Here is a 15889-nt window from a genome sequence, read left to right on the forward strand (position 1 = left end):
TTGGTTCCTTGTTCCTATTTATACCTGCCTGTTAATCCTTAAAAATATCCTATGACTAAGGGCGCTACTGCTGCACCAGAAACGCGGCAGGTTCTTTTAACTGTTTTTAACAGGGATTAATAAAGGTTTTTGATTCAACCTCGGCAGTGTGCCAGCTACAGATCTCCTTTTTCCCCTACCCATGACAAAATAAGCAAATGTTGAAACAATGTCAAACAGTTTTCTTCCAGTTTACTAAAATCACAAGGAAAATGGTATCACAACAACAAGACAGAAGTAATCATCACACTTTTAAACAAAATGCAGAACTTTTGGTTGACATGTACCTGTGCTGTCACACACAGTATGCAGTGGGGACCCTTCACTTGGTGGTTTATTCTGCAGAGCTGCTCTTTGTACTCATAACAGAGGTGTTAACCATTTTAGAGCCTATGGAGATTTCTCTTTGGGCATCTAGTTTTAGAGCACGCAAAAATATATTGGTGCCTATAAAAATCCAATACTGTACACTAGGTTAAGTTTTTACTTTTGGCTTTGCATGTTTAACCCTTTGGTGCAGCACGACAAGCATTTTCTGTAAAGAGCAGAATAAAGCGGCTAACCGAACATGCGCCTTGCAGCTCCGATCAAAGCTTATGGCACTGATGAAGATAACCATGATAGTCACCGACACAGAAAATAACTAGAGCTGTATTAAACGCCTCTTAGCTGTGGTCTTGTAGCCAGGGGAGTTCTAGGGATATAAGACCTCTAACTTGGAGATAGGTAGGGGTGCAACACAGGTCAATCAATTATCAATAGCAAACCTGGATAAGCAGTTGCTCGTAGTATCATCACTACCACTTAAGGTCACACGTCTCACCAAAAGAGAAGCAGCTCCAGCCATCACATTAGGGGACAGTTAATTAACTGACCAAACATAGCAGGATAAAATTTCAAGTGAAAGGTTTGTTTTTGTTTTTTTTTAATACAACCCATGAATGATGGCATAAATATTCAATTTGCCCCTGGTAGAAAAAGGTTCCTCAGCCCTGACATATGTAGTGAATAGGTGTGGTCATATCTGAACATTGGAATACTCCTTGGGTATGTTTACATGTCAGAGCGGTTTAAAATCTGCAGCATGTCAATTCCTTCAGCGTTTTATATCCATTCAATGAATGAGAAAAAAAAAAAAAAAAGGGGGGAGGGGGGGGGACAAACAAACAAAAAAAATACCACATCAAAAGTGCACTTTTTGTTTATGCAGCATTTTTCCTGCAAAGAGACATTTTGACACAAATGTCTGCAGCAAATACACTTATGGGATGAGCACACGTTAAGTAAGTATTTGCAGCGTTTTTCCTTGCAGTTTTGGCACAAAAACTAAAGGATTTTGTAGTGCCAGCAATGTGATTGAGATTCCTGAAGTCTCATGCACAAGTTGCTTATTTTTTTTTTTTTCAGGCAAATCTGAAGCAGTTTGAAATCTACAGCATGCTAATTCTTTCAGCATTTTTCACCTATTCTAATGAATGTAGGAAAAAAACCCTTGCAAAAATGCTTCCATTTTTCCATCCAACACGCAAGTTATTTGCTGCTGACATTTCTGTTGCAAACACTGAACACGTGTACATACCCTTCAGCAGGAAAATGGATTATCAAAATACGTTACCAAAAGTCACATTTGTCAAAAGATATTTTATTTGATTTCTTTAAAATAAATATACATCAATGGAATAAGCATAGAAAATGATAAAAAAGGAAAACCAGCCTGAGGCTTCAAGGTCAGTTGGCTAGTTTATTAGTTTTAGTTAGTTCTGGGATTATTTTAAGTAATCCAATCATAGACTTCTAAACGTACAGTAAAACACAGAACTGTTGGTATAAACCACACTTATGTATATAGACGTTTCTGGAAGTGCTCAGAAATGGAGATATGTCCTAGAGAGTTGATCATGGTGGATAGACATTGTTCTGGTCTTCCCGAGGGGCTTTCCAGCCTAAAAGTCTCTATTAAAAAATAAAAAAAAAACGCTTCATGGCAAAGTTCAGGCTTGGTGTCCCCCATTAATAGAGTCTTAGGCTTTGATCGGTTTGTTTGCTGGATCTTCTAGTTTCTGAGCTGCAAGTTTGTGGATAAGCTCTTCTACAGCAATTTTAAACACAGGAGTTGGGTCCTAATTGACAAAAAAAAAAAAATTAATAATACCGACACCAAACTAATGCGGAAATGTTTGTATGGGACCAGATTATCAGCTATACAATACAATACAATACTATATCGCAGGCACTTCTGCACATTTCCGTATGAATGTGGCCTCATTTTCTGATTTAGAATTGTAACCGGTGTGTAGAATAGAAATCCTAAACAATTCTACAAAGTGATAAATCATATGACTGCCAAAATACTAGAGAACACTGGCCAGAAGTGAAGGAGGGCATGCATTATGCAGATACACAGCACATAGCCATCTTCTTGTGAGTACGCACCTTCTTTTCTAAGAGCCTTTGTTTTTCTACAGCTTCTTTTAAGGTTAAACCAACCCACTCAGCTTCCTCCAGTGGAATCTCAAATGCCTGGTAGATTAACAAATTAAATAATGAACGTTTCCATGAAGAGTTGACTCTAATGGTATAATTTACATAACTTTTAGGTTATATAATAAGTTCAACAATGTACAATAGGGGAGATTTATAACAAATGCAGAAAAGTGCACATATCCCCAACAACCAATTATGGGGACATTGTCACTTTTCCGGTAATTATTATAAAACTCCTCCGCTATATGCTCTGTCAGTTACCCAACAGTGCTTTTTATAATGCTACAATAAAACCTAACATGAAAGAGGAGTTGTGCTGATCTGCTATCAGGCCAAGTGGCTCCAAGCTGAACCCCTGAAGAGCAGACACAAAAATCCGGTATGATCAGTCTCATCATTTCAAGAAGTAGAATGCCTACCTTGTACTTGTTATAAATCTGTTCTCTCTTTACGGGATCATCAGGGTGAAGACTTGGATCTTTCTTTGCCAGGCGCATCAGCATTGCCCTTTTAAATTCCATTCCCAGTTTTGAGTGTAGATCCCTCTGTGGGGTCTATAACAGGTGGATATTAATAGTAATTCATTTACGCTGAATACGTCATTTATTTCATCTTACCCAATTCTAGTTTTAAAATTTGTTAATTTGGTCAATGATAAGATCCAGATAGACAGCTGTAATAATTCACTAGGTGAATGAAACAAGTCACAACTTTCCAATTCAGTTCCAGTTGTGTAACGGATCTAGAATTCCCACCATGTACATAGGTTATGATTATTACTTGGAATTCCTGAGCAGGACGTAGGAGAAAACTCCCAATAGATGCAGGTTATATGTTCATATGACCTATTATAGCACTGAGGAAGAGAGGATCCAGTCCGTCTGTATTATCATATGGTTAAGCTGTGGGTGGTCACAAGTTTGTGCTTTTTTTTTTTCTCTAATAACCCCCCACAACAACACACAGGAGGATGTAACCCCACCCTAATAGGGACAGGAAATAAGAAGAGGTGTAAATAGCCCCTCCCACATCCTCCCTCCTGTGTTATTTCCTGTCCCGTTCAGGGATGAAGAGGTCATCCCCGGTGTGCTGGGGCGGCGACAGGCACTGGGGGAAGCTATTAGCCAGGCAGCGGAGGATCGAGCGCTTTTACCACTCCTCCTCAGGGCGCAGCTCCCGTCTCCTCCGGATTCGGGACCCCTTCCTGCAGTCCGCGCTCTCGGGCAAGGTCTGCAGGATCTTCTGACCGGAGGCCTCTTTGAGCTCTCCGGTCCATCTCTTCCTCCTCTCCCCCGCTGGATGCACGGGTGATGCCGGCTCCAGGATGCGGAGCGCACGCCGCGGTGCTGGAAGTGACGTCGGCACGCCGTGTGGTGGATGATGACGTCACTTCCAGCAGTTTTGCGTTCCACTATGGACCGCATCCGAAGCGAAGGGGAAAAAGAGCGGTAATGCTGCCGGTGATCACAAGTCTTCACCTGGACACCGGGGGAGGAGCCCTCTAACATCTGCAGGTAGGACAAAACCATGTCTATTGAAGCTTCTCGCTCTGCATCTGTAGAGCCCAGCGCCGGTCCGGTCCCAGTAAGTATGGCACTGGTACTCCATCTCCCAGATGCAGGTAATAGTGATTATAGCTCCCCTTTACTTCTCCCCTCTCTTGTAGGGGGACAAGGAACCTGCATCTGGAGACAAAGTTAAACCGCCACGCAGATGTCACCTTCTGTACAAAAAAAACAAAACAAAAAAAACAAAACCATCATCCTCCCATAGAAAGCCCCTATGCAAGGACTGTACGGAGAAGATTATCAGGCAGGAACAACCTTCCTTAATGGAAAAGATAAAGGGGATTGTACATCAAGAGATCAAATCCTCCTTAGCCTCGGTCGCTCTCCCTATGCCCTCACCTAATGTCTGTTGGAGATTTAGCCTTTGGAAGGACAGTCCTTCAGGCTATTGTCCCTCCCTAGTATATCTTTGGTTTACCTACTGTGTGCTCTCGTGGGGGGTTATTAGAGCAAATAGAAACCGAATTACCGGTAAGTCTAATTCTAATAACCCACCACGACAGCACAGGTAATTCCCTCCCCCTCGCTTATTGTTTCTAAGACAGCTTGGTCAGTAGAAATAAAAATTAATTTGAAGCATCTATACTCTTGTGGTCCTTTGTAATAACACAGGAGGGAGGATGTGGGAGGGGCTACTTAAACCTCTTCGTATTTCCTGTCCCTATTAGGGTGGGGTTACATCCTCCTGTGTGGTGTCGTGGTGGGTTATTAGAAACCGAATTACCGGTAAGTCTAATTCTATTATTTATTTATTTTTTTTGCGAGGACCTCTCTGGGGCTAATGTATAAATATATCCACATGATATATCAGAGACGAATGCATAAACCTAGCTTACAGGAACATGGCTCTTGTCGTGCACACTTAAGCTATTTTAACCCTTTCACGACACTTGAAGTACCTATCCGTCCCAATCAATGAGATATAGGTACGTCATGGCAATTGTGCGTGGCACAGGAGCGATGCCCGTGTGATCGGTACTGTGAACTTGACTTACATGATAGCTGAGCCCCGACTGTCACAACCAGGAGTGGTGACCCCACCGCCCCCCGGCTGTTTAACCGCCTAAATGCCGCTATCCATATCGATCGCAACATTTAGGAGGTGGAGAGAAGGAGGGGGCTCCCTCTCCCGTCCAATCGGCACTTCCGTGAGTTCATCGCGAGGTCCGGATGGCGTTCATGGCAACCCGAGGTCGTCCAACTTCCAGGTCTGCCAGCTATGGTAGCCTGTTTAGACCATGCCAGGAGGGTGGTCTAAAAGTCTTTTGTCACTGTAATGCCACGTGCACATGTTGAGCATTTGGTCAGTATTTTACATTAGTATTTGTAAGCCGAAATCAGGAGTAGAACAAATCAAAGGAAAAGTATAATGGAAAGTTTTTTTTTTGTTTTTTTTTCCCCTTCTTTCTTTTAAAAACACTATAGAAATCTGGTATCGCTGTAGTCGCACCAACTAAAAGAATAAAGTCATCTAATCACTTATACCGCACGAGGAACGTCGTAAAAAATAAATAAAACCAATTCTTCACCTGCTGCTGATTTGTTCATTCTGCCTCCCAAAGATTGCAGTAAGGCTTGGCTCACATTTATCCTGTGCTCTATGCCGAGTGCTTACACGGGTTTCCATGTAAATCTCAGAAATACGTGATTCAGACGTAATTCAGCAGAAGATTTCCTATAATGAGTTAGATGGAGGCACTGTGGACGCAGTCTGGCCTGTGATCCAGCAGTATTCATCTTTTTAGGCGTACATAAAAGCCCCATTGGCCAGAGTTTTGTGCACTTCTGAAGAAAAGGACACCGCTAAACAGTGGCCAGACAGAGTCCAGAGTAACTCTGGTGCCTCATTATAGTGATTGTATCCGTCGAGTGTTTCAACTAAATCACGTAATTCAAAGATTTAGATGGATAACCGGATGTAAGTGCTCAGTGTAGAGTGCAGGATAAATGTGATCCCAAATGTTATGTAAATGTTCCCAATAAAAGCTTCAACTCAATCAACAAAAAAAGCCCCCACTCCGGTCTGCCAAATGTCAATGGAAATATAGGGGGCTTCCACGTTACTGGTAAGACAAAGGCTATGGAAAAGCGCTATTGCTCTTCGCCCCCCAAAAGAAATTCAGCACTCCCAAATCCAACCCTCCCTTCTGAGCCCCACAGTGTACCTAAACCACATTTAGCATTTCTGTAGTGATGAGAGCAATTTAAGAGTACGTGTCTCCAGAAGCACAATATTTTCACAAATAAATGCAAAAATATTGACCTTAATTTACTACTAACAAAAGTACAATCTCAGAATCAGTGGGATCTGTTGAAGTGTCATTACCACAAAGTGACACTGGTCAGAACTGTAAAATGTTGTCTTGTCGGTAAGGTGAAAACAGGTTCGGGGGTGAAATGGTTAAAGTAGCACTCCAGAGCGATTTTTCTTTATTATCTCCTTAGAAATGTATTAAAACACTTACCCTCTTCTCCAATTCCCAGTATCAATCAAGTCCTCTTCTGAACCACGTGACAACAGTTCTGACTACCCAGCTCACACAGCACCTTTTAATCTGAAGTCCCTTATTTATTGTAAATTTATAAGATTTACATCAAGCTCCTCATTAACTTACAATTAGAAAGTGACTAGTGACTTCTGACCCACACAAGATGCTGTGTTAGCCGGCTAGTCCTGTGGTGCAGAAGATAACTGGAATGGTGCTGGGAATGGAAGGAGAGTGCGATCAGTATTTTAATACATGCACTGTGAAGATAATATTTATTATAAGTAAGGTGCGGATATCAATGCTGTTTTATAAATAAGCATGTATTCATGGTTCTCGCTGAATCGTTTCTGCAAGAATTGTGTGTGTCTTACTGGATCTTAGGGACGCGTTTTGTTTTTTTTTTACAATAAAATATAAAGTCCTCATATAGAAGTGTGAACACAGCATATTCATATGATGAATGGTTCATAGGCTTATCAACAATGAACTCTCCTATAAGTGCCCATATCTCACCATACATTAGAAGGCTATGCATTTTCCATTTGTGACGTACAACTTTCATTATCATCACTAGCTATTGAACAAGTTCTACGCCCGGGTGGCGAGCATTTTATTGGTATATGGTCTCCCATGCTGGTATGTGCTGCCCCCATCCTGTCCCCACCCCCTATCCTGGTATATGTGCTGCCCCCATCCTGTCCCCACCCCCTATCCTGGTATATGTGCTGCCCCCATCCTGTCCCCACCCTCTATCCTGGTATATGTGCTGCCCCCATCCTGTCCCCACCCCCTATCCTGGTATATGTGCTGCCCCCATCCTGTCCCCACCCCCTATCCTGGTATATGTGCTGCCCCCATCCTGTCCCCACCCCCTATCCTGGTATATGTGCTGCCCCCATCCTGTCCCCACCCCCTATCCTGGTATATGTGCTGCCCCCATCCTGTCCCCACCCCCTATCCTGGTATATGTGCTGCCCCCATCCTGTCCCGACCCCCTATCCTGGTATATGTGCTGCCCCCTATCCTGGTATATGTGCTGCCCCAATCGTGTCCTCACCCCCCTATCCTGGTATACGTGGCCCACGCTCCCTCAACCCCCAATCCTGGTATGCGTGGCCCCCCTCATCCCTTTCACACTGTACACACGTACAAAAAATAAACAGTTATACTCACCTTTCTTCTCTGTGCTCCAGCGCTGCTGCGTTCTGTTCTGCCGGAGGCCGGGGGAGGAGTGCGGCGCCGGAGCACCGCGCTGTCTGGTGCCATTTTGCTGAAGACACACTGAAAATGTGTCTTCAGTAAAATGGCTCCGGATAGCGCTATGCGCACGCGCCGATCCAACGCCTCACTCCGCCCCCGGTCTCCAGCGAGGAGGCGCCGCGGCAACGCTCCTCCCGGTCAGGTAAGTATGGCGCCGGAGATCGTGCTATGCGTTCAGTGTCTACACATACCGCGATCTCTGGCGCCATACACTCCTCTTACCTGTAACGGCTGGATGCGTGATTCTATCTGGAGCCAGACTGCGCGTCGCGCATGCGCAGTCTATAGAGGCTTCAGACAGAGACACGCATCTCCTGTTATATTATAGATGTGTGTAAATGTATGGGCAGTTACTCAGCATTGTTACTTACCTTTAGGATATAAAAATCGAAACCATAAGCTGCATCGATAAGATCCAGAGCCCTCATTGTAACAGTAATGGGAAATGTTTTGTCCAGAATCTCACTGTACAGCTGCCGGGCAAAGAGCTGAGGCCTCCAAAGTTTCTTAACTCTTGCAGAAAGCTATAAAATAAGGAAACAAAAGGAGAGAAAGGGAAACATTACTATTGTGCCACTTGCCTTCTCCTCACACTACACTTTATAACCTTTGTTGTATCTTTCTGAACATCCACTCTCGAAATTCATCAATTGTTTAACCCCTTCTCTCCAAGTCAATTTTTCACTTCTATGTCTTCCAGGAGAAACTTATTTTTCCATCACTTCAGCTATATGAGGGATTATTTTTCTGCTGGAAAAGTTGTAATTTTGAATGCCACCATTTAATTCAGCTTATAATGTACATGTGGGGGAAGACTGAGGAAAAAAACTGCAATTTCATAAGGGGACTTGATTGCTGGCACAATATACTGCAATACTCAGCATTATAGATTTTGTCTTTTGAGCAAGGAGTACAAAACTAACTGACACCAGGGCCCCCGGGGACAGGGGAACGGTAAGCGACTTGAGTGACAGAAGAGGACCTCCCCTCTGTGTGACAATTTGGACACTGTGTTTGGCATTAACCGCGTCATGATCAGCACTAGGTTTTGGGTGTGAGCTGTATCACACAGCCTGCACCCACTGTAGATGGAGCAGACTAATCTTCTGAACCAAGTACACCCAACTTGTGATGTACATGCAAGTCACTTGTCTGGAAGTGTTTTAATCCAAAAGAAATTACATACTAGCTTATGTTGTGTGACCATTAAATACTAATATACCTACAGATAGATACACAATACAGATCAAATTATGGCAAATTTTATTAATTATTAAAACAAAGAATAAGATAGGAAATACATAAACAGATGGGTTTAAAAGGTAGGGGACAATGAGCTGAATCGCATAGTGCTGGTTATCAATACAAGTTCATATACCAAAGACAAATAAGTAAATTTAATCAAATCAACTAGAGTAGGCATAATTCTGTACATATGACATGAATCTACTCAATATCATAATAAAATATGTTGGGTTCAATCAATTCAGAAATATAAATAAGTAAAGTGACAGTGCACAACTAATAAATATACAAAAATAGATCATAAATAAAGCATATATGCCTACAATGCATGACGATCCTCGGCTCATGACAGCTGTTGCCATGTACCTCCTTGCCCCTATTGGCCCCCGGCCACACCAAGGCCCCATTGCAAACATCCCTCGTCAAAGCCCAGAAGAGGAAACGCGCGTTGGGACCAGGTAGTGTGGACATTTCACAGTTCTGGCCTGCGGTATGTAACTTGTATCCTATCATATGATACTTACCACTTTTGGTATAATACAATTTATTATGCACCGTCACTTTAGCAGTCAATGTACCTTCATGACCAACTATACCTCATTGTGGACATATATGCTTTATTTATGATCTATTTTTGCATAGTTATTAGTTGTGCACTGTCACTTTAGTTATTCATATTTATGAATTGATTAAACATGACATATTTTATTATGATATTAATTAGATTTATGACATATGTACAGCATTATGCCTACTCTAGTTGATTGATTGAATTTACTTATTTGTCTTTGGTATATGAACTTGTATTGATAACCAGCACTGTGCAATTCAGCTCATTGTCCCCTACCTTTTAAACCCATCTGTTTATTTCCTATCTTATTCTTTGCTTTAATAATTAACAAAATTTGCCATAATTTGATTTGCATTATTGTTGTATATCTATCTGTAGGTATATTACATGTATGGAAGTAGTTAAAAATGTTGTCTCACCACAACATAAAACAAGCTGCCCCAACGATTAGATGACCGTACATGTCTGTCTCAATGTTATAAGGTAAATGCAGTATTAACTGGCAGACATTTAAATGGAGAACCATGTAATAAATGGTCAGGATGAGACCACCTCCTCTTTCTAAAGTTGATGTAAATGAACAATTTAAACCCAAACAATTGTTTAATGATAAATAGTTTTAATCAACTGATGACAAATATCTGAAAAAAAAAAGTCAGTGGCAATTCACATTCGAGACTGATTATCATTAGTCCACAACCATCATTCATTGATTATTATACATCCTTCACAGCTTAACACGTGTATGGTTGGGTCTGCATAGCAATGGTTTACCAGATGATCATTTATTCAACCATCAACTTACTGCCTAATGAGTGTGGACAGCTTTAGCAGACCTCCACACTGGAAAGAGTTTTCACCCACTAACAATACATCTATACCTTTAATAGGTAAACTTGATAGTATATTTGTTTTAATAGACATATCGGTTATGGGTGACAACATGGGTGTGGTGACTGTGAAAGGTCTCACCTTATCATTATTGGCATATCGAAAGCCATTAATCCAGCCTTCTCCACCCCAAAGTCCTTCATCAGCCTCAGGAGGAAAGTAGGGCAGGACTGGGACGTCCTGAACACGTTCTCGCTGTCCTGTCTTGGGGTTTACTCTACACTTTAACCCGTGTGGCCTCCAATGTACTGGAGTGGGCTTCTCTGTGTCATTCAGAGACTTCAGATAATGTGCCGGCAGGCGAGCATAAATACCTTCCTTCAGCTTCAGGGATTTCCAGATGGCAGGTGGATACTTATGAAGAGGCATCACTGGTTACATGGCACAAAGAAACGACAGAAAAATATAGAATTAGAATCAAATTACTTCTGGAATCTGAATGAGGGTTTTCCAGTGAAGATAAGTTATCACCTATGCACAGAACAAGTGATTGTAGGTTGTTTGAATGCTGGGACTCACACCAATCAGCAGAACAGGGCACTTTTATCCACCTTACCCTGAGTTAAAATGGACTGGCAGTTAACATGTCCACCGCCACTTTATTCATTCTCTATGGTGAAAACGGAAAAAGTTAAGCGCATTGCTCGGCAGCCCCACCAGGAATGGTTCGAACAGCAGTCGAGCATGACACTGCATATTAAACGGGAATAATATAGATAAAAATGCCCTGATCTGCCGATTGGCATCAATCCCAATGGTTGGATCCCTACCAATCTATAAGTTATCAGCTACCTTATGGCTAGATAATAACTGATCTTTACTGGATGACCCCTTTAAGTACTTCACAGTCTTAATTGAAAGGATATGAATAGTCTTTAATATAAATTTTATACCATTTTGATGCTGCTCCTTTACACTGGAAGAACATCTGTCTAAATTGAGTGTCAATTGGAGCTTGTTACATTTCCATGTGACAATCTTCTATCCACTCAAATCAACTAGTATAATATTACTTTTTCTCTTAGGAAAATGGTTTATTACTAATTAGAGTTCCTCTTACCACCCAGTACCTCATTAAAATAGATTGTGTAGCAGTTCTGAGCACATAGTAATTCTGTAAGCTGTCAGGTTTCACATTAGCCAGAGGTACTGTGTGCCGCCATATAGTCATTCATAAGGCACAGTCTCTGCCCTAAAAGCAGTGGACTTCCTAATTTTTGTCTGTAGTTGAGACCATATGTCAGGGTTCTTGTTATTATGCAATTGATAGTAACTGAGCAGCAGTTAAAGAGGCTGTACAGTGAAAACAAGTCATCACCTATCCATAGAGTAGGTGATAACTTGATGATCAGTGGAGCTCCGACTGAAGTGATCCACACTGATCTGCAGACGGGAGAACTTTTATCCCTGTTTGGGCTCACTCTCACTTTTGATTAAATTGGTCAAATGCAATCCAGAAAAAAAAAAAAATCAGATTGCATTCGGTCCAACGTTAAACTATGATTCTGTGCTCATATGCGTTATTTTTCATCTCCGGATCGAGATCGGACAAAAAAAAAAAGCAGCATGCTGCAATTGCATGCGAAATTCAGATGGCACACACCAATACAAGCCTATGGGTGAGTGTGAAACATCGCTCTGCACTCAGATATCACCAAAGTGCAGCGCGATTCCGAAAGACGCCGTCAACAGGGTAGATGTAGAAATTGATTTCTGCATCACCCTCCCAGACCGGCGTCATTATACCCCACATACACGTCACCCTCCCAGCACGGCGTCACTATTATACCCCACATACACGTCACCCTCCCAGCACGGCGTCACTATTATACCCCACATACACGTCACCCTCCCAGCACGGCACTATTATACCCCACATACACGTCACCCTCCCAGCACGGCACTATTATACCCCACATACACATCCCCCTCCCAGCCCGGCGCCATTATACCCCACATACACATCCCCCTCCCAGCACGGCGCCATTATACCCCACATACACGTCACCCTCCCAGCATGGCACTATTATACCCCACATACACGTCACCCTCCCAGCACGGCGTCACTAAACCCCACATACACGTCACCCTCCCAGCACGGCACTATTATACCCCACATACACGTCACCCTCCCAGCACGGCACTATTATACCCCACATACACGTCACCCTCCCAGCACGGCACTATTATACCCCACATACACGTCACCCTCCTAGCCCGGTGTCATTATACCCCACATACACGTCACCCTCCCAGCACGGCACTATTATACCCCACATACACGTCACCCTCCCAGCACGGCACTATTATACCCCACATACACGTCACCCTCCTAGCCCGGTGTCATTATACCCCACATACACGTCACCCTCCCAGCACGGCACTATTATACTCCACATACACGTCACCCTCCCAGCACGGCGTCACTATACCCCACATACATGTCACCCTCCCAGCACGGCGTCACTATACCCCACATACACGTCACCCTCCCAGCACGGCGTCACTATACCCCACATACACGTCACCCTCCCAGCACGGCGTCTTTATACCCCACATACACGTCACCCTCCCAGCACGGCGTCTTTATACCCCACATACACGTCACCCTCCCAGCACGGCACTATTATACCCCACATACACGTCACCCTCCCAGCACGGCACTATTATACTCCACATACACGTCACCCTCCCAGCACGGCGTCTATATACCCCACATACACGTCACCCTCCCAGCACAGCGTTATTATACCCCACATACACGTCACCCTCCCAGCACGGCACTATTATACCCCACATACACGTCACCCTCCCAGCACGGCACTATTATACCCCACATACACGTCACCCTCCCAGCACGGCGTCCTTATACCCCACATACACGTCACCCTCCCAGCACGGTGTCATTATAGCCCACATACACGTCACCCTCCCAGCACGGTGTCATTATAGCCCACATACACGTCACCCTCCCAGCACGGCGCTATTATACCCCACATACACGTCACACTCCCAGCACGGCACTATTATACTCCACATACATGTCACCCTCCCAGCACGGCGTCTATATACCCCACATACACGTCACCCTCCCAGCACAGCGTCACTATACCCCACATACACGTCACCGTCCCAGCACGGCACGGCACTATTCTACCCCACATACACGTCATCCTCCCAGCACTGCACCATTATACCCCACATACACGTCACCCTCCCAGCACGGCACTATTATACCCCACATACACGTCACCCTCCCAGCACGGCGTCCTTATACCCCACATACACGTCAACCTCCCAGCACGGTGACATTATACCCCACATACACGTTACCCTCCCAGCACGGTGTCATTATACCCCACATACACGTCACCCTCCCAGCACGGCGTCACTATTATAGCCCACATACACGTCACCCTCCCAGCACGGCACTATTATACCCCACATACACGTCACCCTCCCAGCACCGCGTCATTATACCCCACATACACGTCACCCTCCCAGCACGGCGTCCTTATACCCCACAAACACGTCACCCTCCCAGCACGGCACTATTATACCCCACATACACGTCACCCTCCCAGCACGGCGTCACTATACCCCACATACACGTCACCCTCCCAGCACGGCACTATTATACCCCACATACACGTCACCCTCCCAGCACGGCACTATTATACCCCACATACACGTCACCCTCCCAGCACCGCGTCATTATACCCCACATACACGTCACCCTCCCAGCACGGCGTCATTATACCCCACATACACGTCACCGTCCCAGCACGGCACGGCACTATTCTACCCCACATACACGTCATCCTCCCAGCACAGCGTTATTATACCCCACATACACGTCACCCTCCCAGCACGGCACTATTATACCCCACATACACGTCACCCTCCCAGCACGGCGTCCTTATACCCCACATACACGTCACCCTCCCAGCACGGCGTCCTTATACCCCACATACACGTCACCCTCCCAGCACGGCGTCCTTATACCCCACAAACACGTCACCCTCCCAGCACGGCACTATTATACCCCACATACACGTCACCCTCCCAGCACGGCGTCACTATACCCCACATACACGTCACCCTCCCAGCACGGCACTATTATACCCCACATACACGTCACCCTCCCAGCACGGCACTATTATACCCCACATACACATCACCCTCCTAGCCCGGCGTCATTATACCCCACATACACATCACCCTCCCAGCAAGGCACTATTATACCCCACATACACGTCACCCTCCCAGCACGGCACTATTATACCCCACATACATGTCACCCTCCTAGCCCGGCGTCATTATACCCCACATACACATCACCCTCCCAGCAAGGCACTATTATACCCCACATACACGTCACCCTCCCAGCACGGCGTCACTATTATACCCCACATACACGTCACCCTCCCAGCACGGCGTCATTATACCCCACAAACACGTCACCCTCCCAGCCCGGCACTATTATACCCCACATACACGTCACCCTCCCAGCCCGGCGTCATTATACCCCACATACACGTCACCCTCCCAGCACGGCACTATTATACCCCACATACACGTCACCCTCCCAGCACGGCACTATTATACCCCACATACACATCCCCCTCCCAGCCCGGCGCCATTATACCCCACATACACATCCCCCTCCCAGCACGGCGCCATTATACCCCACATACACGTCACCCTCCCAGCATGGCACTATTATACCCCACATACACGTCACCCTCCCAGCACGGCGTCACTAAACCCCACATACACGTCACCCTCCCAGCACGGCACTATTATACCCCACATACACGTCACCCTCCCAGCCCGGCGTCATTATACCCCACATACACGTCACCCTCCCAGCACGGCACTATTATACCCCACATACACGTCACCCTCCCAGCACGGCACTATTATACCCCACATACACATCCCCCTCCCAGCCCGGCGCCATTATACCCCACATACACATCCCCCTCCCAGCACGGCGCCATTATACCCCACATACACGTCACCCTCCCAGCATGGCACTATTATACCCCACATACACGTCACCCTCCCAGCACGGCGTCACTAAACCCCACATACACGTCACCCTCCCAGCACGGCACTATTATACCCCACATACACGTCACCCTCCCAGCACGGCACTATTATACCCCACATACACGTCACCCTCCCAGCACGGCACTATTATACCCCACATACACGTCACCCTCCTAGCCCGGCGTCATTATACCCCACATACACGTCACCCTCCCAGCACGGCGTCATTATACCCCACATACACGTCACCCTCTCAGCACGGCACTATTATACCCCACATACACGTC

At 45.2% G+C, this 15889-nt stretch overlaps 1 protein-coding gene across 2 annotated transcripts in view; it reads right to left on the minus strand.

Moving 5' to 3' along the window:
* Positions 1-1660: 1660 nt before the first annotated feature.
* The window catches only part of MRPL28 (mitochondrial ribosomal protein L28), a 33121-nt gene continuing 18892 nt past the window's right edge, over positions 1661-15889 (minus strand). For both annotated transcript variants that reach the window (XM_073645756.1, XM_073645757.1), the window contains exons 2-6: positions 10629-10918; positions 8212-8364; positions 2943-3077; positions 2473-2559; positions 1661-2159 (exon numbers count right to left, since the gene is read on the minus strand). In XM_073645756.1, the coding sequence (XP_073501857.1) occupies positions 2061-2159; positions 2473-2559; positions 2943-3077; positions 8212-8364; positions 10629-10916 (762 nt within the window). In that variant the 5' untranslated portion in view covers positions 10917-10918 and the 3' untranslated portion in view covers positions 1661-2060. The remainder of the gene's footprint in view (positions 2160-2472; positions 2560-2942; positions 3078-8211; positions 8365-10628; positions 10919-15889) is intronic.

This window comes from Phyllobates terribilis, unplaced genomic scaffold (genome assembly GCF_046119375.1).
Source record: "Phyllobates terribilis strain yellow unplaced genomic scaffold, ASM4611937v1 Scaffold_9__5_contigs__length_417890890, whole genome shotgun sequence".
NCBI lineage: Eukaryota > Metazoa > Chordata > Amphibia > Anura > Dendrobatidae > Phyllobates > Phyllobates terribilis.